This window comes from Poromitra crassiceps, assembly GCF_964638095.1.
Source record: "Poromitra crassiceps genome assembly, chromosome: 14".
Classification (NCBI taxonomy): Eukaryota; Metazoa; Chordata; class Actinopteri; order Beryciformes; family Melamphaidae; genus Poromitra; species Poromitra crassiceps.
In genome coordinates, this window is record NC_139633.1 from 31,378,327 (window position 1) to 31,402,441 (window position 24,115).

Sequence of the window (24,115 nt, forward strand, 5' to 3'; positions counted from 1 at the left end):
GACTTCAAGCTACTCTGTGTGAGGAATTTAAGAAAATAAAATCCTGGCTTACAGATAACAAACTTTCCCTTCATATGGCCAAAACAGAATATATTATTTTTGGTTCAAAACCCAGGTTATGCAAATTGGTCTCGTCTACTGACAGACCGCCGCCAGGTGGTGAGGGTGGGCAACCTCACCTCCTCACCACTGACCATCAGCATAGGAGCGCCCCAGGGGTGCGTCTCCAGCCCCTTCTGGTACGACCTCTACACCCACGACTGCGTGGCGACTCAAACTTCGAACACCATCGTGAAGTTTGCAGACGACACAGCAGTCGTGGGGCTGATCTCGGGGGGCGACGAGACGGCCTACAGAGAGGAGGTGGGGGCCCTGGAACAATGGTGCCAGGACAACCACCTCTCTCTGAACGTCTCCAAGACCAAGGAGATCATTGTAGACTACAGGAGGGGGGGGGGGGGCGCACACCTCCCAATCACCATCAACGGCACAGTGGTGGAAAGGGTGGACAGCTTCAAGTACCTGGGAGTCAACATCCACCAGGACCTGACTTGGGCCGGTCACACCGCCACTGTTGTCAAAAAGGCCCAACAGCAAATACACGGACTCAGGCGCCTGAAGAAATTTGGGCTAAGGCCACAAATCCTTAGGGACTTCTACAGAGGCACCATTGAAAGCCTGCTGACTGGCTGCTTCACCACCTGGTATGGGAACTGTACCACCATGGACCGCAGGGCGCTACGGAGAGTGAGACGCGCGGCCCAACACGTAACAGGATGTGAGTTGCCAGAACTGCATGAACTGTATAACCAGCGGTGCCTCAGGAGGTCCCTGAAGATCATCAAAGACACAAACCATCCCCACAACAGCCAGGGAGGAGATACAGGGTTCCAAAAGCACGCACAAATCGCTTGAGGAACAGTTTCTTCTCGCAGGCCACAAGACTCTTAACATACACAAATAGTGTAGTAGCCGTACTGTACCGTACTGTAGCTGCTACCATTACGTATGTCTAATGTTTAATTGTATGTTTAATAAGGTATATGCTATTTGCACCTGTATGTCAAATACGTCAAATTTAAGATGTAGAAGCACGTCTAAAGTATGCACATGACATGTGCACCTATGTGCACCTATGTGCACTGTCTCTGACTTGTCTTATGTTGTAAACGGAGTCCACAGCACAAGAATTTCACACGTGATACTTGTACCATGGAGTGACAATAAAAATCTTGAATCTTGAATCTTGAATCTACTGCAGTAAAAGCTTCAGTCAGCTATTTAGGCTGCCACCTAGACAGTAGCTTAGGAGGCGATACCATGGCCCTAAAACAACCAGCAAGGTGATTGGCCGAACTAAGTTTCTGGCCAGAAAAGCCCCTTTTCTGGACCAGGCCAGTCTTTTTCTGTTAGCCAACTCTCTTGTTTCCTCTTGCTTTGATTATGCCATCTCTTCTTGGTACGGAGGTCTGACCAAGGTTTTGAAGGAGAAACTGCAGGTTTCCCAGAACCAATTAGTAAGGCTAACTCTAGGCCTAGCCCCTAGAGACCATGTGGGAAAAGAACTCTTCCAGAAGCTGGGCTGGCTCCCCGTGGATGCTAGATATGTCCAGCTCCAACTTAACATTGTCCATAACATCTATAACAACAGAGCCCCTGACTATCTTAGCAATCACTTTCAGAGGAGTGGAGATACACACTCCCACAACACTAGAGCCAGTACTGCTGACTTGCGTCTGCCTGGCTTTAAAACAAACTTAGGTAAGTGCTTTTTTTAATTTATCGGGGCTACAAACTGGAACATGTTGCCCCTCCACTTAAAGTGTACAAGCAGCCAAGGTGTTTTCAAGAATAAGGTCAAATTGGGGCTTCTTGAACAAGTCCATGCCTAAGCTCTGATGTACATTTTCTTCTGTGTATTTTGATGTGTATGTTTCTTACCTCTCACTGCATAATTCATACTGTATGAATGTATCTGTTATTTTCATGTTTATATTGTTTTTTTTTATACCTGTTTAAGACCAAGGACCACAATGGAAATAAGTCTTGACTTTATTGTGCTTTATCCTTGATGTTATTCCTTGAGATCCGTGTCTGTACTTTGTTTAGTACATTGTATTTCAATTTGTAACCGTCAAATAAAATAAAATAAAATAAAATAAAACAAACAAATTATAATCCATGTAACACTAGGCCTACTACAAATGTTTGAGTTAATGTTAATAGCTTACCGATGGATAGGTGGAGCCGCCGGTGACAAAAACACTGCATTCGTGTCCAGTTGTTTAGGGCTGCTGCAACACTGTCTGTTGTGATGCACACCATACCGGTTCTCGCTGAGTCCCCATGATGTCGTCCTGGGTCCGGCTAGTTGCAGGGAGGCTAGCGGTAGCATAACATAAACTCATGCTCTTCTGCCACAGTCACTGGTGGTGGTTCCCGTAATGCTGAGGACTGCCTGCCGACATATTTTGCACCTAACGCTGGTCTGTGCTTTGTCAGAAAGACAACTGACTGATAAACTCAGTAAACTGATCCAGGGCAGTTTTTAGAGTACAACAACCCTCGGTTTCGCTTGGACTGATAATTTCCTCATTTAGCAGACTGCTAGGAGCTGGATATTGGAGAGCTGCAATGTGCGGCCAGGACTGAGTTGTTGTGACTGAGTGGGAGGAGGAGCCGAGATTGTGGAGGCACAAAGTTGTTTCTCTGCTGTGGGATTGGCTGTTCATGTAGCACACGCTTGTTTCTCTGCTGTTGGATTGGTTAAAAAAATTACTTTATCGAAATAACAGCTCATAATTTTATCATCATTATCGTGGAAGATTTTATCGTGACATTTATCAAGATCGTTTTATCGCCCAGCCCTAACCAATCCTGAGACAGACATGTGACAGCCTGTCTGGTTTCAGATGGAAAGACTCTATAAGGCCCACATGAGGCTGAGCCACACTGACAATATGCTGAAGTCAATTGGATTATAAAACACTTGATTGTTGAAAGCATTCAGGTATATTTTACTTCATAGCTACTTGCTTTATTCTTTATTCAGATTGAGGGGCTGCAGCTTGTCAGAGACTCACTGTGAAGTCCTCGTATCAGCTCTGAAGTCCAACCCCTCCCATCTGAGAGAGCTGGACCTGAGTATCAATGACTTGCAGGATCCAGGATTGAAGCTGTTCTCTGCTGGACTGGAGAGTCCACACTTGAGGCTGGAGAAGCTCAGGTAAAATCAGTTTACAGTTTTTCTCAGTTGATTTGACACCTTTATCCAAACTAAGGTCCGTTGTCTCAAAAATGGGAATCTGCAAAGGTCACCCTGCAGGTTTTACATGAGTATAACATTTTATTAATCCAGCACACAGCAGTGAGCAGTGAACCTCAGTGACTAAGAGAAGCTCATCCATGTTCTGACATCTTGTCATTCGATTACTGCACCTCTATCTCGCCCTCTCAGCCACTGTCACAACTCCAGCTGGTTCTGAATAGAGCAGCTACCAGTGGGAAGGTGATACCATCATTTTAGCATGTGTCCTCTGGTTACCATGAATTCATATTAAAATATCACTGAGCACATTTAAAGCAGGCTAGCTTTGGTCCTGAATTACACTGTGGAGCTCTTAGTTGCCTGTGAGCCATCTGAGATGTACAGGTCCTCTGACTTTCCCTCAGTACAGAGACTCAACACTGAAGGTGGTTTCACTTTAGTCCTCAGGGCTTGCAGCCTGTGGAAAGTATTTTATTGATTTATTTTATGTAATCTTTTTTTTAGATTTTCTTAATCTAATCTGTTTTACATGATTTGAATCCACTTGTTTCCTGATTTCTATCAACTTTATTTTCTTTTTATGGTGTGTTGTGCGTAACAAAGCATGTCTCATTTGGTGGATTTATTTACCCAATCACCTTACAACACCATGTGTGAATACATTGTTAGCAACTGGTTTTCCCTGTACATACTGCCTGTCGTAGAAAAATACAATAATGGCATTAAATAAGGGTCAGTTATCCTCATCAATACAGTCAGTCAGTGGAAATAATACTTATTTTATCTGTTCATGTCCATTTAGGCTGAGTGGCTGTAATCTGTCAGAGAGAAGCTGTGACGCTCTGGCCTCAGTTCTCAGCTCCCAGTCTTCTAGTCTGAGAGAGCTGGACCTGACTAACAATGAGCTTCAGGATTCAGGAGTGCAGCTGCTCTCTGCTGGACTGGAGAGTCCACACTGTAGACTGGAGACTCTCAGGTAAAATCAGTTACAGTGTATCTTAAATGATGTGAAGCTAAAGTCTGTGCTCTCAAAACAGTCTCTCAGGTGATGTTTCTTCGATCCAATCAACAGATTTAAATCCTGCTTTACATGCAGGTTAATGTCACTATGAAGCAACCGGACCTATGGAGGATTTTCTCTGTTTACATTATTTTTAAAGGTTTACTATGCATCTATTTCATAAAAAAAACATTATATAATTATACAAACGTTTCCCCTCGAAACGATCGCTTCTGGCCCATATAATAGTGTGGCAGTGTGTTTATGTTGAGAGACGCTGAGCCCTGTCTGTATTTTAGTGACATTGTTTTGCTTGTTCTGTGTTCATGTGGTCGAATGAGGTTGTGTTTATGTGGAGAGAGAGAGCGCTGGTAAACCATTCAAACGCAGGGATTAAATGTTATTCTCTGATAGTTTCACAGTGGTTATGATATAAAAACACAAAAACACACATACCTTCAAACCATCGAGTGATGAGCGCCAACAGCTCAAACATTGATCTATTTCCTGGTTTTAGTCTGGCGCTGACTCCGCTCTGCTCAAGGATTCCTCTGAGAACATCTTAGCAATGCTATTGGCTGGCTGTTGCGCTGTGAGCAATGTTATTGGCTGGGCGTTATACAGCTCCCGGAAAACCCAAAAATTGGACACAGGCAGAGGGCAGTGTAAACCCACCCCCACACAATTCTAATGAGCCATAAGTGATGATTGATAGGGGAAACTTTTGTGTGGGTGGTATATATATATATATATATATATATATATATATATATATATATATATATATATATATATATTTAAATAGTGTCATAGTATACCTTTAAACCAATTTTGATGCCAACATTTAGCACTGTTTTGTAGCATCTGTATTAACTCCTATGAAGCAAGCAGCAAGCAAGTTTATTTATATAGTACATTGTCATACATTGAATGTAAAAAGTGCAAAATAAAGGGAAAATATAGCATAAAATAAGAACATGAAATAATTAAGTCATTATAGCAAACATTAAAAGTGCATAAAACGAACACAGGCAATGTAAAATGCTTTACATTTATTTAAGTAATAGATCACGACAGGCCGTGGTATATGCTTCAGGGCTTAAAATTTGGCGCGGGATTGCGGGAATCCCGCACATTTTCCCGAATTCCCGCATATTTTCAATTTATAAAGGGGGAGTAATCCCACAATGGTTTGCACAGATCTATGTTTGTGCGGAACGGTGCTTAGTAAGTGAAACGGCTGTCTGTCTGACCCACTGAGTCTCTGAGCACAGACTGTAGAAAGAGATGCAAGATAGCCAAGCGAATGTGATTGGATGAACATTTGACACTAGGCCAATCAGAGGCAGAGAGGGGGGGGTCATGCCTTCGCCATCATGGGGAAAAAAATATTGCGTCCCTCAGTCCAATCTCAACATCAACGGTTCTCTGCTGATTTCTCGGTGGATACAGCTGCTTGCAAACATGATAGATCGCTGGCTAAAAAGGAAAACTACGTACTCAGAAGGGGGACCCGCTCAGAAAAAACAAACAGGACAAGTCGAACAACAAGGCACTTCTAGTTGAAACGTCAACACCGAGTAACGGTGTCAGTGATGTAACTGTCAGTGATGTTTAGTGTTACGTTATTGACGATGAAGAATCTGATATCGATAATGATGTTAAAACGTTAATCCTCCTTATGCCAAGTGCCAGTGATGTCAACGTTGTTGTCGCCACTCAAATGACATTTCTCATAAAGCAGCCGTGAAAATCTGGTGGAAGCATTTTCAATAAAAAGTGAAACGACACACAGATGGTTTATAGTCACTTCAATAGAACTCTCCCCAATGCAAAATTCGAACAGGTTTAGTTGCCAGTAATGACAGTAAGAAAGGCAGATGTAGTGAGCAAAGATGGATGATTTAATATTCCATAGCTCTGACCTAACCAAATCTAACTGACATCACTATCGTGAACACAAAACAACTAAGTTACTTTTTGCGGTAACGAGTAGGCTACTGTAACGAATTACTTCATCAGTAACGTAACGTATTTACAATTATTGCAGTTTAAACAGGCTCGTTACTCGTTACTTCACCTTTTTTTTTAAGTCGAACTGCACTGACATTTGCGCGTGATCACTGTGAGTATTTCCATGTAAAACGATTCTGTGCGGGACCTACAGCAGCGAGGGTAGAGAGGAAAATGCCTGGAGTCTGACAGCGGTCTGATGAGGAAGTAATCGTGCGGCACTTCTATACTTTCTAATCTTACTGGACCAAATTCTGATAGTGAAACGGGTCATTTTGCGCGAGCTGTGTTGTGTACGGTAGCGGTGTTCACTTCACACCGCTCGGGCAGCTCGGCGAGTCAGCAGCATGGAGCCCTCTCCTCCTCGCTCCTCTCCCAGGCTGTCTGTCACACCAGTGCCCTGCACCAGGCAAGCACTCGTCTCTCACTCACAGAATCCCCTCGCGATGGAGGGTGTTCACGGTGTGTTTTGCATTGTTTGGTCATGGAATGGAGAAAAAAAATGCCTGCAAGTCTGCTGCCAGTTGGAGATGAACTGCTATTAAAGGCAGCCGCGACGAGCGGCTGCTTTGGGGCTCTGCTCTGTCCCTGCAGTGCTGGGCTCTGCTGCTGAGTGTCACTCCATTACAAAGGGTAACCACAGTGTTTATGTTGTTCAGCCAGATATTATAGACTACTACTGATACAGTTGTTAATTATACACTGCCAAAAGTGTACTGGCTACTTTTTGAAGGCAACAATAAATATGCCTCAATGCCTAAATGTTGTGTTTTCTTGTTCCACTACTTTTCGTCGTAGTGATAATGGGTAGGCTACAATGATCAAATTTGACAGTTGTCTTGTCTCACACTGTGCTACAGCAACTCCAAAATAATGTGTGTGCATTATTAAGAGAATTGAGAGTTTAAAAAAAAGTTACTCAAAAGTTACTTCCCAGGTAACTAGTTACTAGGAAAGTAACTTTTGAGTAACTTTTTTAAGTAACTTTTTGAGTAACTTAAAGTAACTAAGTTACTTTTCAGAGCAGTAACTAGTAACTGTAACTAAGTTACTAATTTAAAGTAACTTGCCCAACACTGGTGTTTTAGTAGAGTGTATCACTCAATACAAAAAATAAAGGCTTTCATAGAACCAAAAGCCTATGGCTTAGTCTGCAGAAAAAAACATGACAAAAGCCATAGTAATTTAGACTCAGTGTGCATAAACTACTTCCTTTTTTAAATACAAAAATGTGAAATTACAGTATTATCGCTTATTGGACAGGAGAAGCAGGTATTTGTCGGTTATATCGCCTGAAAAAAATCCCCCTTAAAGTCTATAAATCCCCCCCGAAAATCTATAAATCCCCCTATCTGAAGAACATAAGGTTTGCGAAGTGAATTTTAAGCCCCGTGCTTGTTATACCACACATAAAGGTCGTGCCTCTTTTGTTGAATCAGATGGTGTCTACTTGACTAAGCCACTTCAGATCGCAAATTATTTTAATGATTATTTTGTCAACAAGGTCTCTAAACTTAGAGAGAACATGGATAGTACTGTCAACTCTAACTCTGATGTGCTTATAAAAAAGCACATTATCAATGATTAACTGTGCACTTTTGAACTCCACCAGGTCCATGCTGATATGGTTGAAACGTTGTTGAGCTCTCTGCCTGTTAGCCGGCCTGCTGGTACTGACCTCCTTGACAGCAAGTTGTTGAGAATATCTGCTGCATATGTCTCTATACCAATCTGTCATATATTCATAGATGTTTAATTAGTGGTTTGTATCCAAAATTGTGGAAGGAGGGAAAGATCATCCTGCTACCTAGCTTGTTGGTACTGTACTACTTGATTTTAGCGCCGCCTTCGATGTGATCGACCATGACATTTCGACGTCTAAACTTGTGTGTTATGGTTTTAAATCCTCTGCGATCCAATGGGTCAGGAGTTACCTGTCAGCCAGGTCGCAGAGTCTATTTTTTTAATGGTGCTCTATCGAGCAAAACATTCTCTATTTTTACAAATGATATGCCGTTTGTAATTAGTAGAGCTAATTTGACAATGTATGCCGATGATTCCACTATTTACTATGCGGCCGCCACATGTACAGAGCTTAGTCAGGTTCTGTCTAGTGAGCTTAGCATTATATACAGTGGAATCCGTTTATAGTGATCAGGTTATAGTGATCGACCTCTTATATTGATCGAAAAGCTTGGTCCCGAATCATTCCTATATACATGCTGTTAAATAATTTGCTTATAGTGATCAATACTCTGCTTACAGTGATCATTTTGGGCCTTGCCCATATTTAAAACTACAGTAATTGCATTATTTCTTTACTTACAAACTGCTAAAAATTAGCCAATGAGATACAACAGCGATACTCGGTGCATGTCTGTCTGTATATGGAGAGAGCGCTGTCTGTGGAGAGATGGCAGCGTCTCTGCATACACAAGACCACTGTGTTTGAAACAGCTGGAGGCCTAACTTACTGTATGGATTTTTAAAGTCAATAACATTCCTTTACTTTATATGTACTGTATTCATGTAATACATATACAAATGTCAATTAGATGGTAATCTGCATGAGAAATAAAGACAAATAATTACATCTGTTATAATGATCATCCACTTATAGTGATAAAATTTGACACATCCCAAGATGATCACTATAAGAGGAGTGCACTGTATAACTGGATAAAATCAAATAAACGTATACTTAATATACCAAAAACAATGTGCATAGCTCTAGAATAGAGGTGATCAAAATGAACGTGTTGCCGACGCTGTTATACCTCTTTCTATCATTACCGGTTAAGATCCCAGACCCTCAGTTCATATCATGGGATAAACAGATATCACAATTTATTTGGGCAGGCGCCAGGCCCAGGGTGAAATTCAAGACACTCCAGATTGGAAAAGAGAGAGGAGGCCTGGCATTACCAAACATTAGGGAATATTATTATGCTGCTCAACTGAGATATGTTGTCTGTTGGTGCTCTCCGATCTACCGGGCTAGATGGAAAGATATTGAGATGGGTCTGGAGCAAGTTCAACCTCAGGCATTACTAGGGGGAAAGGTTCGTGCAATTTTAAAGGGAGATAACAACATTTTAGAAAACTCATTAACAATTTGGAAAGAAGTGGTTAAAAAATATAACTTAGCAAATGATACTAGACTATTGATCTGGCCATCCCAGTCCCCCAGCTTCAGACCTGGAGAATTGGATAATACCTTTGCAAGGTGGAGGGAAAGGGGTATGACAGCCATGTGCACCCTATTGGAGGGTCACAAGTTTAAGTCTTTTGAGAAATGTAAAACCGAATTTGATCTAGAAAACCGGGACTTGCTCAGATATCTTCAGTTGAGACACTTCTTCGATACAGAAATTAAGAAACAAATCTCAGATGAAGGAAATTAAGTGATTGAAGTATTCTTGGGAGCATATAGTCAAACCCCAGCTAAAACTGTTTCTAGATTATATAGAAGTTTGCACAACCGTAATGGGAATAATACAATGTATGTTAAATCGAAATGGGAACTAGAACTGGGAATTAATCTGTCAGAGGATGATTGGCTTTCGATATGCGAAACACAACAAACTTCAACAAGCTCCAGAGGATGGAGAGAATTTGGCTGGAAGAATCTGATCCGCTTTTTCATTACTCAAATCAAAAACAAATATTTAGGTGAACAGCAGCCCTGCTGGAGACAATGTGGAGCGATGAACGCCAATCATTCCCATATTTTCTGGTTATGCACAAAAATACAATCTTTCTGGGTCACAATTAGTCAAACTGTAAAAGAAGTCTTGGGGTACGAGTTCCCTAGGGAGCCACAGGTTGTGTATCTTGGGTTAATCACAGAAGAGGCCATACATAAGGAGGACATCTATCTCTTTAAGATTCTCACTATTGCGGGGAAAAAGGCCATTACGAGGAGTTGGCTCAAAGAAGACCCACCAGGAGCAGATCAATGGTTGGCTATAGTAGAGGAGATCCACTCCATGGAAAAAATGACGTTTCGCATCAGAACGAAGGCCAAGATTCTGGATCGCAGATGGGAAAAGTGGGCTGCCTTCAGGGCAAGAGGCGAGCAGAATCCAATAACGGACTAAAAGGAAGGATCCGAGGACACAGAAACGTAACCCCCCGTGCCAGTTTTGTTTTTGTCTGTCTTTTTTGTCCCTGTCTTCTTTTCCTTTCAATGTCGATGTATGTCTATGTGGTTTTGTTTAACTCAAAATAAAGAGTTAAAAAAAAAAAAAAAAAAAAATGTGCATAATTTTCGGTTCTAATTATAGATTATCACAAAATCACAAACTGAATTTACTGATTGAGGGTCAAACCATAAAAGTAAAAACTGTGAAGCTTTTAGGACTCTGGCTTGACTGCACATTGTCTTGGTCTCATCACATCAATAAGGTGGTTGCTAAATTGGGCAGAGCGGCTGCCATTACACGGAAGTGCTCACCTTGATTACGTGATTACTTTACTTTTAATTTTATGAAAAGGCGGTATTTTATAGGGCGATAGTATCCTGGAACAGTCTTCCCAGCGATGTTCGGAACATCAAAGGAAAGGCTGATTTTAAAAGAAATCTTAACCGCTTTTTACACTCACACACTGTAATGCTGTGATATTGGACCCAGGAGCAGAGACGACAGAGTCAAAGTCAGTTTTAAGTCTTTAACTGAGACTTTCAAAGTTCACAAAAATAAACAAGGAATGACTGAAGACCTAGCCTAAACGCGGTCGGGCGGCCGACAATAAACTAAAAGTTCTTAAGGCAGGCAGGAACAGTCCAGAGACTCAAAAAGGTTCCCAGGAAGCGGGCTCAGTCCAGAGAACAATTCACAGAGGAACTCGGGCACGAACACGCAGTGACACAGCAGCAGTGGTTCAACGATCAGCAACGGGGTCTGAAAGCAGAGACGATTATATAGGCGGCCAACCAGGTGCAGAAGATCATAAGGAATTAGCAAATGATTATGTCACTATTTTAATAGGCTGCTTTCTCCCGCTGCTCCGCTTAGCGCGGGATGGCTGTCTAGTACCACGGACAGCAACGGCCTGGCCTCCGCACGCTCTGGCTGTTTCAGCACCTCGGACAGTTCCTCTGCTGCAGCCTGGCACGCCGCCACTGGAGCTCATTCCCGGGGATGTGTCACACACAATAACATTTTCATCTGCAGCACAGCTTGAGTACAAGCAACCCTGATAAAATTGTTTTATTTTGTTTTAACTGGATTTTCTCTCTTGTTTATTCGTCTCCTGTTTTATATTTATTTTTATTCTATAATAAGTTTTTTCTCTTTTTATTCTATGATTCATGTTTTTCTTTGTGATACATGCTTTAATGTTATATTAGTGTATTGTATCTTCTTGTGTAATACATTCTTACTGTATGCTTGTTGCGTTAAGCGAACTGTCATGTACAGAGGTATGCAAGAATGGAACTTAGTTCCCAGACATATTACACAAGAAAATAGCTTAAAAAAACCTGTTTGCTCTTAAAATAGTGAACCAAACGTCGTCAAAGTTGGCACATGTCTTAATTATAGTTAGTTTCCCGCTGAATGTGTCATTACATTATTAATATCTTACGTGGATAAGCTCAAATTATGTTGTTTATGTTATCAGTCCGACTTGGAACCACTCTCTCCCGGCCAGTCAGGCGCTGATGGCCGCCTCCCATCTGGTATGCACATGTCAAAATTTCAATATATTGAAAATATGTATATATATATACTATATACCGGAATTCTTCCAATAAGCGCCGATACTCTAATTGCCGCCGGGTCTTCCATTTCCCGCCGGGTCCAAATTGATTTAGCATAATAAGCGCCTGACTCTTTTTCCCGCCGGGGCCGGAAATGGAATATTTTTTTGGTTACCGTTGTTATTGTTGTTTTTGAGCAATGAACTGATACAGTAGTTGGATGATGATGGCGATGAAGATGCGTTCATTCCAGTCCGTTGTACAAAACTCTTCAATAGTAGACTGGACAAATTTATCAATAAATACAATTTACTCAGTGATAGTCAATACGGTTTCAGAAGTAACAGATCAACATCACATGCATTAATTGAAACTGTAGAAGATATAACAAATTCCATAGACCAGAAGCTTCACTCTGTAGGGATATTTATTGACCTTAAAAAGGCATTTGACACCATAAACCACAATATTTTAATCAATAAACTGGAACGTTATGGTATCAGGGGAGTTGCACTGAATTTGGTGAGTAACTATTTAAGTAATAGGAATCAATTTGTGAAGTTGGGTGAGTCTGTGTCTCCATGTTTGGACATTGTATGTGGTGTGCCACAGGGCTCAGTATTAGGTCCGAAGCTATTTATTCTCTACATAAATGACATGTGCAAGGTTTCAAAATTGAAATTAATTTTATTTGCTGACGACACTAACATTTTTTGTGCTGGTAGTAACTTACATGAATTGCAGGATATGGTATCTAATGAGATGTGTAAATTAAAAAGATGGTTCGACAAAAACAAATTATCACTAAACCTGAGCAAAACCAAAGTTATGCTTTTTAGTAACTGTAAAACAAATATTGACTTAAATATTCATATTGATGGTGTAAGGATAGAAAGAGTTAATGAGAATAAATTTCTTGGTGTAATTATTGATGAAAAAATCAACTGGAAAACTCACATAAAAAATACACTTAACAAACTGTCACGAAGCATCTCAATACTCAGTAAAGCAAAGCATGTTCTGGATCATAACTCACTACGCATACTATACTGTTCCCTAGTTCTGCCATATTTAAATTACTGCTCGGAGGTTTGGGGCAATACCTATAAATGTTCTTTAAATGCAATAACCATTCTACAAAAAAGAGCCATAAGAATTATCAATAATGCTGGATATAGGGATCATACAAACTCACTATTCATAAAGTCGAAAATAATCAAAATTTTTGATATTGTGGAGTATAAAACAGCTCAACTAATGTATAAATCAAGAAATAATCAAGTAAGTAAGGAAGTAATCGTGCGGCACTTCTATACTTTCTAATCTTACTGGACCAAATTCTGATAGTGAAACGGGTCATTTTGCACGAGCTGTGTTGTGTACGGTAGCGGTGTTCACTTCACACCGCTCGGGCAGCTCGGCGAGTCAGCAGCATGGAGCCCTCTCCTCCTCGCTCCTCTCCCAGGCTGTCTGTCACACCAGTGCCCTGCACCAGGCAAGCACTCGTCTCTCACTCACAGAATCCCCTCACGATGGAGGGTGTTCACGGTGTGTTTTGCGTTGTTTGGTCATGGAATGGAGAAAAAAAATGCCTGCAAGTCTGCTGCCAGTTGGAGATGAACTGCTATTAAAGGCAGCCGCGACGAGCGGCTGCTTTGGGGCTCTGCTCTGTCCCTGCAGTGCTGGGCTCTGCTGCTGAGTGTCACTCCATTACAAAGGGTAACCACAGTGTTTATGTTGTTCAGCCAGATATTATAGACTACTACTGATACAGTTGTTAATTATACACTGCCAAAAGTGTACTGGCTACTTTTTGAAGGCAACAATAAATATGCCTCAATGCCTAAATGTTGTGTTTTCTTGTTCCACTACTTTTCGTCGTAGTGATAATGGGTAGGCTACAATGATCAAATTTGACAGTTGTCTTGTCTCACACTGTGCTACAGCAACTCCAAAATAATGTGTGTGCATTATTAAGAGAATTGAGAGTTTAAAAAAAAGTTACTCAAAAGTTACTTCCCAGGTAACTAGTTACTAGGAAAGTAACTTTTGAGTAACTTTTTTAAGTAACTTTTTGAGTAACTTAAAGTAACTAAGTTACTTTTCAGAGCAGTAACTAGTAACTGTAACTAAGTTACTAATTTAAAGTAACTTGCCCAACACTGGTGTTTTAGTAGAGTGTATCACTCAATACAAAAAATAAAGGCTTTCATAGAACCAAAAGCCTATGGCTTAGTCTGCAGAAAAAAACATGACAAAAGCCATAGTAATTTAGACTCAGTGTGCATAAACTACTTCCTTTTTTAAATACAAAAATGTGAAATTACAGTATTATCGCTTATTGGACAGGAGAAGCAGGTATTTGTCGGTTATATCGCCTGAAAAAAATCCCCCTTAAAGTCTATAGATCCCCCCGAAAATCTATAAATCCCCCTATCTGAAGAACATAAGGTTTGCGAAGTGAATTTTAAGCCCCGTGCTTGTTATACCACACATAAAGGTCGTGCCTCTTTTGTTGAATCAGATGGTGTCTACTTGACTAAGCCACTTCAGATCGCAAATTATTTTAATGATTATTTTGTCAACAAGGTCTCTAAACTTAGAGAGAACATGGATAGTACTGTCAACTCTAACTCTGATGTGCTTATAAAAAAGCACATTATCAATGATTTACTGTGCACTTTTGAACTCCACCAGGTCCATGCTGATATGGTTGAAACGTTGTTGAGCTCTCTGCCTGTTAGCCGGCCTGCTGGTACTGACCTCCTTGACAGCAATTTGTTGAGAATATCTGCTGCATATGTCTCTATACCAATCTGTCATATTTTAATAGATGTTTAATTAGTGGTTTGTATCCAAAATTGTGGAAGGAGGGAAAGATCATCCTGCTACCTAGCTTGTTGGTACTGTACTACTTGATTTTAGCACCGCCTTCGATGTGATCGACCATGACATTTCGACGTCTAAACTTGTGTGTTATGGTTTTAAATCCTCTGCGATCCAATGGGTCAGGAGTTACCTGTCAGCCAGGTCGCAGAGTCTATTTTTTTAATGGTGCTCTATCGAGCAAAACATTCTCTATTTTTACAAATGATATGCCGTTTGTAATTAGTAGAGCTAATTTGACAATGTATGCCGATGATTCCACTATTTACTATGCGGCCGCCACATGTACAGAGCTTAGTCAGGTTCTGTCTAGTGAGCTTAGCATTATATACAGTGGAATCCGTTTATAGTGATCAGGTTATAGTGATCGACCTCTTATATTGATCGAAAAGCTTGGTCCCGAATCATTCCTATATACATGCTGTTAAATAATTTGCTTATAGTGATCAATACTCTGCTTACAGTGATCATTTTGGGCCTTGCCCATATTTAAAACTACAGTAATTGCATTATTTCTTTACTTACAAACTGCTAAAAATTAGCCAATGAGATACAACAGCGATACTCGGTGCATGTCTGTCTGTATATGGAGAGAGCGCTGTCTGTGGAGAGATGGCAGCGTCTCTGCATACACAAGACCACTGTGTTTGAAACAGCTGGAGGCCTAACTTACTGTATGGATTTTTAAAGTCAATAACATTCCTTTACTTTATATGTACTGTATTCATGTAATACATATACAAATGTCAATTAGATGGTAATCTGCATGAGAAATAAAGACAAATAATTACATCTGTTATAATGATCATCCACTTATAGTGATAAAATTTGACACATCCCAAGATGATCACTATAAGAGGAGTGCACTGTATAACTGGATAAAATCAAATAAACGTATACTTAATATACCAAAAACAATGTGCATAGCTCTAGAATAGAGGTGATCAAAATGAACGTGTTGCCGAGGCTGTTATACCTCTTTCTATCATTACCGGTTAAGATCCCAGACCCTCAGTTCATATCATGGGATAAACAGATATCACAATTTATTTGGGCAGGCGCCAGGCCCAGGGTGAAATTCAAGACACTCCAGATTGGAAAAGAGAGAGGAGGCCTGGCATTACCAAACATTAGGGAATATTATTATGCTGCTCAACTGAGATATGTTGTCTGTTGGTGCTCTCCGATCTACCGGGCTAGATGGAAAGATATTGTGATGGGTCTGGAGCAAGTTCAACCTCAGGCATTACTAGGGGGAAAGGTTCGTGCAATTTTAAAGGGAGATAACAACATTTTAGAAAACTCATTAACAATTTGGAAAGAAGTGGTTAAAAAATATAACTTAGCAAATGATACTAGACTATTGATCTGGCCATCCCAGTCCCCCAGCTTCAGACCTGGAGAATTGGATAATACCTTTGCAAGGTGGAGGGAAAGGGGTATGACAGCCATGTGCACCCTATTGGAGGGTCACAAGTTTAAGTCTTTTGAGAAATGTAAAACCGAATTTGATCTAGAAAACCGGGACTTGCTCAGATATCTTCAGTTGAGACACTTCTTCGATACAGAAATTAAGAAACAAATCTCAGATGAAGGAAATTAAGTGATTGAAGTATTCTTGGGAGCATATAGTCAAACCCCAGCTAAAACTGTTTCTAGATTATATAGAAGTTTGCACAACCGTAATGGGAATAATACAATGTATGTTAAATCGAAATGGGAACTAGAACTGGGAATTAATCTGTCAGAGGATGATTGGCTTTCGATATGCGAAACACAACAAACTTCAACAAGCTCCAGAGGATGGAGAGAATTTGGCTGGAAGAATCTGATCCGCTTTTTCATTACTCAAATCAAAAACAAATATTTAGGTGAACAGCAGCCCTGCTGGAGACAATGTGGAGCGATGAACGCCAATCATTCCCATATTTTCTGGTTATGCACAAAAATACAATCTTTCTGTGTCACAATTAGTCAAACTGTAAAAGAAGTCTTGGGGTACGAGTTCCCTAGGGAGCCACAGGTTGTGTATCTTGGGTTAATCACAGAAGAGGCCATACATAAGGAGGACATCTATCTCTTTAAGATTCTCACTATTGCGGGGAAAAAGGCCATTACGAGGAGTTGGCTCAAAGAAGACCCACCAGGAGCAGATCAATGGTTGGCTATAGTAGAGGAGATCCACTCCATGGAAAAAATGACGTTTCGCATCAGAACGAAGGCCAAGATTCTGGATCGCAGATGGGAAAAGTGGGCTGCCTTCAGGGCAAGAGGCGAGCAGAATCCAATAACGGACTAAAAGGAAGGATCCGAGGACACAGAAACGTAACCCCCCGTGCCAGTTTTGTTTTTGTCTGTCTTTTTTGTCCCTGTCTTCTTTTCCTTTCAATGTCGATGTATGTCTATGTGGTTTTGTTTAACTCAAAATAAAGAGTAAAAAAAAAAAAAAAAAAAAAATGCATAATTTTCGGTTCTAATTATAGTTCAATCAGGAGAGGCCAGTTGGTAGGATTAGACAAACTTTATTTAGCAATCGGCATGCATGGCAAATACTTTGGCGCTTGACTCCATTGGCCAGTGGCGCTGCTCTTGAGGCAAGAGGAGGGCACCTGCATAGGCTAGGAGATCCCCCCCCCGTGGGGGATCGGGAGTCAAGACTCGTTGGTGGTGGACTGGGGAGGTGGGTGGGGCAAAACAACGCTTCGGAGGCCGGCTTCAAGGGAGATGGACTGCCGTGGGCTGCTGCTGCTGCTATGATCGGCCAGAGAGAGAGAGGTGACTTAGAACCCTTGCTATATATATGAGGATTAACTGACGTCATGTTTGACGTCATAGCAGACGTCATACTAGGATTTTTGACCACGTTGAGATCGGATTACGCGTGAGTGGCCTTCTGCTTGAACTATGGTCGGGAGACCTCACTTCAATCAGGAGAGGCCAGTTGGTAGGATTAGACAAACTTTATTTAGCAATCGGCATGCATGGCAAATACTTTGGCGCTTGACTCCATTGGCCAGTGGCGCTGCTCTTGAGGCAAGAGGAGGGCACCTGCATAGGCTAGGAGATCCCCCAAAAGGAAGATCTGATTACCGGAAGTTAATTGAGATCTGCAGGCGCCAGTAGTTGATTGTACTTTTCTGGCCTTCGACCTTTTAGCGACTTACAGCTATTTGCGGCTGGCGCTCCCAACTCGGTCGGGCCTTCGATCTTGCTTTTCCTGCCTTCGACCTTTTTAGCGACTTACAGCTATTTGCGGCTGGCGCTCCCAACTCGGTCGGGCACCTCGTGATAGCGCTTCCCAGCTTAGCCTACCTGGCCGCCTTGGCGCTTCACGATTGTACTTTTCCTGCCTTCGACCTTTTTAGCGACTTACAGCTATTTGCGGCTGGCGCTCCCAACTCGGTCGGGCACGTGATAGCGCTTCCCAGCTTAGCCTACCTGGCCGCCTTGGCGCTTCACGATTGTACTTTTCCTGCCTTCGACCTTTTTTAGCGACTTACAGCTATTTGCGGCTGGCGCTCCCAACTCGGTCGGGCACCTCGCGATAGCGCTTCCCAGCTTAGCCTACCTGGCCGCCTTGGCGCTTCGCGATTGTACTTTTCCGGCCTTCGACCTTTTAGCGGCTAACGGCTATTTGCGGCCGGCGCTCCTAACTCGGTCGGGCCTTCGATCTTGGTACATTAGAGTTTAGCTTGGCGCTTCCCGGCTTGGCCTACTTGGCTGCCTTGGCGCGACTACCCTGACTTTTTTGCTCTCTCTTTCTCTTTCCCCCCCCAAAAATTGGCGCCTTACCTGACTTAAGGCGCTTCCCGGCTTGGCCTTCCTGGCCGCCATGGCGCCTTACCTGACTTAAGGTGCTTCCCGGCTTGGCCTTCCTGGCCGCCATGGCGCCTTACCTGACTTAAGGCGCTTCCCGGCTTGGCCTTCCTGGCCGCCATGGCGCCTTACCTGACTTAAGGTGCTTCCCGGCTTGGCCTTCCTGGCCGCCATGGCGCCTTACCTGACTTGGCGCTTCCCAGCTTGGCCCACTTGGCCGCCTTGGCGCCTCACCATTTTAACTTGGCCTTCTTGGCCCCCTGACTTGGCCTTCTGACTGACCCTGACTTTCTCTGGCTCTCTCTCTTTCCCCCCCCTTTTTGGCCCCCTGACTTGGCCTTCTGACTTTCTCTGGCTCTCTCTCTTTCCCCCTACTCTTTGTCTATCTCCTCTTGTTGTGTTAGTGCTTGCAGCGAGGTGGATGAGGGAAGCTGCACCGTTGAGAATCCCTGCCCTCCCAGCGCCCTCCGGAGAGGGACACATGAGTTGGGCGAGGGCGCCGACGTGCCTACCGGGCAGGCCCGGATTTACTCAGCGAAAGTGTGGTGTTTAGGAATATTTGATTGGGTACTGCTTCATCAATTCATGCTAGAGATAGGGTTGCTGTAGGACGACGGGCCCCCCGGGCGACTCCACCCGCAAGCCGCACTCGTGCGACGGAGCGGGGAGGAATGCATTAAGCCCCCCGCCTCCCCCGGAAGGGGAGAGCGAGTAACGGGCACCCGGAGGCGCACGACACGAGGAGTGGAGCGCTCCCCGTGCCGCACTTAATTTCAGGTTCCGAGGTCGGATGGCGTCCGGTTACCAGACAGCCCCTGCCCGAGGCGCCCCGTGTCAAGCCCGCCGCTCCCACTCCAGGAGACGTCGGGACAGGCCACGGGGACGAGTGCCCCGGGAGGGACCGCAGCGTCCGGTCGGATCGGCCGTCCAGAGTCAGAGGTGTTCAACGCGCGCCCGCCGCCACGCAGCCTCTCCCCGGGGGGAGAGAGAGACGCGACGGACGGACGCGGCCTCGAGCCAGGCCGGGACAGAGGAGGACCCCCAAAAACCGGGAGATTTACTGCGCCTTACTGGGCGCCGTGCTTTTCGGGGGCCACCACCAACGAGACATTATTTGGCACGGACGTCCGGGACACTGTTTGTTGCCATGCTTGCCGATGCAGGGAGGAGGGTCCTTTGGGCCGCCGGTATGGCCACCCGCTCCGGGCGGATGTGGCTGGAGAATGCTGATGAAGACCGGCGGCCCGTTTGCTGGAGGGAGGCGGAGGACACTCCTTGCGCGGCGGCTGAGGTGGCCGCTCCGATCCTGAAGGAGTGGCTGGAGAAGTTCTTCGTCGGGAGGTTGCACTTCTGGAGCGTCCGCTTGGGGTGCAGGACGAACCAGGATCTTGTCATGTGGTGACGAGCGGCTTGGAGAAGCGCTGAAGCTGGGGTGCCAAGGCCTCTCGGGCACTCTGGGCGGACCGAAAGGTCCATGGGGCGAACGGCTCACTCTGGCGGCAACAGCTGAAATGTAGTGCTTAATGCATGAGATATAAAGAAACTGGTTAATAAACAAGTGAGAAAGCGATGGTTTCACCGCCTTGCAAGTGCACCATGGACTGCTAGTTGCACCTCGCAGTGATATGTTATGGTTGGCCACATATAGCGATGGGGTTCGCAGCCTCTTGTTACCTGACTAGCGTGACACTGTATCAATTATTTTAGCTTTGGTATTGTTTATGGTTAAGAAGGGGCAAAGCCGTCTCTACTTTCTGAGACGGCTGAGGTCCTTCAACGTCTGCCGGGCCATGCTGAGGATGTTCTATGAGTCGGTAGTGGCTAGTGCCTTCCTGTATGCTATTGTGTGCTGGGGCAGCAGGCTGAAGGCAGCGGATGCCAACGACTCAGCAACTGATCCATAAGGCCTGGGGCTGGATCTGGGCTCTCTGACTGCGGTGTCAGAGAAGAGAACGTTGTCCAGGCTACGTTCCACCATGAACGATGACTCGCACCCACTCCACGGCGTGCTAGTCGAACACAGGAGTACGTTCAGTGAGAGACTGATTCCGCCTAGATGCAGTACGGAGAGGCCCGGGGAATCATTCCTGCCTGTGGCCATTGGTCTATTTAATGCCTCTCTTAAAAGAGCACCTCGGAGACGCTCAGTCTCCCTGAGACTGAGCCAGCCGATAGGTTAACTGTGCCTGGCTGAGCCACGTGTAACGTATAGGGCAAGCCGATTTAATATGGTCCGGGGTGCAATAATGATAATTGACACGGAATGTATACTTGCCTGACGTATTTTGTATTTTTGCTACTTACATTCCACTTATTTTTGCTTCTAGCGCATTTACTAGTTATTCTATGCTATGTTGTGTTTTTTTTTTTTTTTTTTTTTTTTTTTTTTTTTTTTTTTTTTTTTTGCTTATTGCTTACTACTGCATTTGCATTGCATTTACTACTGTTTATTTTAAGCTGTGTGTTCTGTGAGCGAGCTACTGTAACGTAAGTAATTCTGATTCTGCTTCTGAAGAAATGCCAGAGGCATTTTACTTTGAAATTCGTTGAGCACAGGAAGTGGTGTATTAAGACCGGGTAGCTTGACACGGAAAAGACGTCAGCATTTCCCTGGGCCGTCTGGGTTCGGTCTGAAAGTTGTGCAGTCATTCTAGCTGATGCTCAGACAAGCTCCACGGGCCAGGGGTGTTAGAATGGCCCCTTGCGTGGTTATTATTATTATTATTATTATTATTAAGTTGTGACTCCCGCTGGCCATTTGCCAGAAAGCGATTTCCGCCAGCGTTGCCGGACGTACGATAATTATTGTATGTGTACAATAATTTCGACCTCTGTACGGAATACGTCTGAATTTTACTGGACTGGTAGATTGCCCGTTTAAATACTGAAGTAATGATACTTTCCTCATGGGTCCTTTCGCGTCCGCGGGTGGCTGGTCCTCCCTATGGGTCCTCCGGGGTATGCTTGGTGTGCTGTGGTCGTCGACCCCGTCCTTGGTAGAGCCTGGGGACGCGATGATCGCGGTGCGGAAGCCTGAATGCTTGGACGCCTGGACATGCTGCTTGCTGAACGAAAATGTTAGTCACTGATTGTCAGTCTGAAAGTCTGTTGTTGACTTGGGGCGGACTCCTGGCTGGAGGGAAATGGCCGCTTTGCTTGAGCCGATTTGCTCCGTGAATGGAGATGGCAAGGAAAGATTGACGACGTGAGAGACAGCGTCGGCGGCCCCTCGCAGTGGAGCGCCCCGCGTTGGCCGCCTGCGGCCCGGCCGTCTCGGAAGGCCAATGCGCTCCGTGCCGACCCGGAACAGGGTATGCAAAACAACGCTTCGGAGGCCGGCTTCAAGGGAGATGGACTGCCGTGGGCTGCTGCTGCTGCTATGATCGGCCAGAGAGAGAGAGGTGACTTAGAACCCTTGCTATATATATGAGGATTAACTGACGTCATGTTTGACGTCATAGCAGACGTCATACTAGGATTTTTGACCACGTTGAGATCGGATTACGCGTGAGTGGCCTTCTGCTTGAACTATGGTCGGGAGACCTCACATTATCACAAAATCACAAACTTTTAGGACTCTGGCTTGACTGCACATTGTCTTGGTCTCATCACATCAATAAGGTGGTTGCTAAATTGGGCAGAGCGGCTGCCATTACACGGAAGTGCTCACCTTGATTACGTGATTACTTTACTTTTAATTTTATGAAAAGGCGGTATTTTATAGGGCGATAGTATCCTGGAACAGTCTTCCCAGCGATGTTCGGAACATCAAAGGAAAGGCTGATTTTAAAAGAAATCTTAACCGCTTTTTACACTCACACACTGTAATGCTGTGATATTGGACCCAGGAGCAGAGACGACAGAGTCAAAGTCAGTTTTAAGTCTTTAACTGAGACTTTCAAAGTTCACAAAAATAAACAAGGAATGACTGAAGACCTAGCCTAAACGCGGTCGGGCGGCCGACAATAAACTAAAAGTTCTTAAGGCAGGCAGGAACAGTCCAGAGACTCAAAAAGGTTCCCAGGAAGCGGGCTCAGTCCAGAGAACAATTCACAGAGGAACTCGGGCACGAACATGCAGTGACACAGCAGCAGTGGTTCAACGATCAGCAACGGGGTCTGAAAGCAGAGACGATTATATAGGCGGCCAACCAGGTGCAGAAGATCATAAGGAATTAGCAAATGATTATGTCACTGTATTTTAATAGGCTGCTTTCTCCCGCTGCTCCGCTTAGCGCGGGATGGCTGTCTAGTACCACGGACAGCAACGGCCTGGCCTCCGCGCGCTCTGGCTGTTTCAGCACCTCGGACAGTTCCTCTGCTGCAGCCTGGCACGCCGCCACTGGAGCTCATTCCCGGGGATGTGTCACACACAATAACATTTTCATCTGCAGCACAGCTTGAGTACAAGCAACCCTGATAAAATTGTTTTATTTTGTTTTAACTGGATTTTCTCTCTTGTTTATTCGTCTCCTGTTTTATATTTATTTTTATTCTATAATAAGTTTTTTCTCTTTTTATTCTATGATTCATGTTTTTCTTTGTGATACATGCTTTAATGTTATATTAGTGTATTGTATCTTCTTGTGTAATACATTCTTACTGTATGCTTGTTGCGTTAAGCGAACTGTCATGTACAGAGGTATGCAAGAATGGAACTTAGTTCCCAGACATATTACACAAGAAAATAGCTTAAAAAAACCTGTTTGCTCTTAAAATAGTGAACCAAACGTCGTCAAAGTTGGCACATGTCTTAATTATAGTTAGTTTCCCGCTGAATGTGTCATTACATTATTAATATCTTACGTGGATAAGCTCAAATTATGTTGTTTATGTTATCAGTCCGACTTGGAACCACTCTCTCCCGGCCAGTCAGGCGCTGATGGCCGCCTCCCATCTGGTATGCACATGTCAAAATTTCAATATATTGAAAATATGTATATATATATACTATATACCGGAATTCTTCCAATAAGCGCCGATACTCTAATTGCCGCCGGGTCTTCCATTTCCCGCCGGGTCCAAATTGATTTAGCATAATAAGCGCCTGACTCTTTTTCCCGCCGGGGCCGGAAATGGAATATTTTTTTGGTTACCGTTGTTATTGTTGTTTTTGAGCAATGAACTGATACAGTAGTTGGATGATGATGGCGATGAAGATGCGTTCATTCCAGTCCGTTGTACAAAACTCTTCAATAGTAGACTGGACAAATTTATCAATAAATACAATTTACTCAGTGATAGTCAATACGGTTTCAGAAGTAACAGATCAACATCACATGCATTAATTGAAACTGTAGAAGATATAACAAATTCCATAGACCAGAAGCTTCACTCTGTAGGGATATTTATTGACCTTAAAAAGGCATTTGACACCATAAACCACAATATTTTAATCAATAAACTGGAACGTTATGGTATCAGGGGAG

The 24,115-nt window shown here is 43.6% G+C and overlaps 1 protein-coding gene across 1 annotated transcript in view; it reads left to right on the forward strand.

The window, feature by feature from the left end:
* Window positions 1-24,115, forward strand: part of LOC310789142 (protein NLRC3-like) — a gene marked incomplete at its 5' end in the record, with an annotated part of 45,018 nt that overhangs the window by 6,670 nt on the left and 14,233 nt on the right. The window contains 2 exons of the mRNA XM_083650735.1: window positions 3,053-3,226; window positions 4,071-4,244. Of these exons, the coding sequence (XP_083506861.1) occupies window positions 3,053-3,226; window positions 4,071-4,244 (348 nt within the window). The remainder of the gene's footprint in view (window positions 1-3,052; window positions 3,227-4,070; window positions 4,245-24,115) is intronic.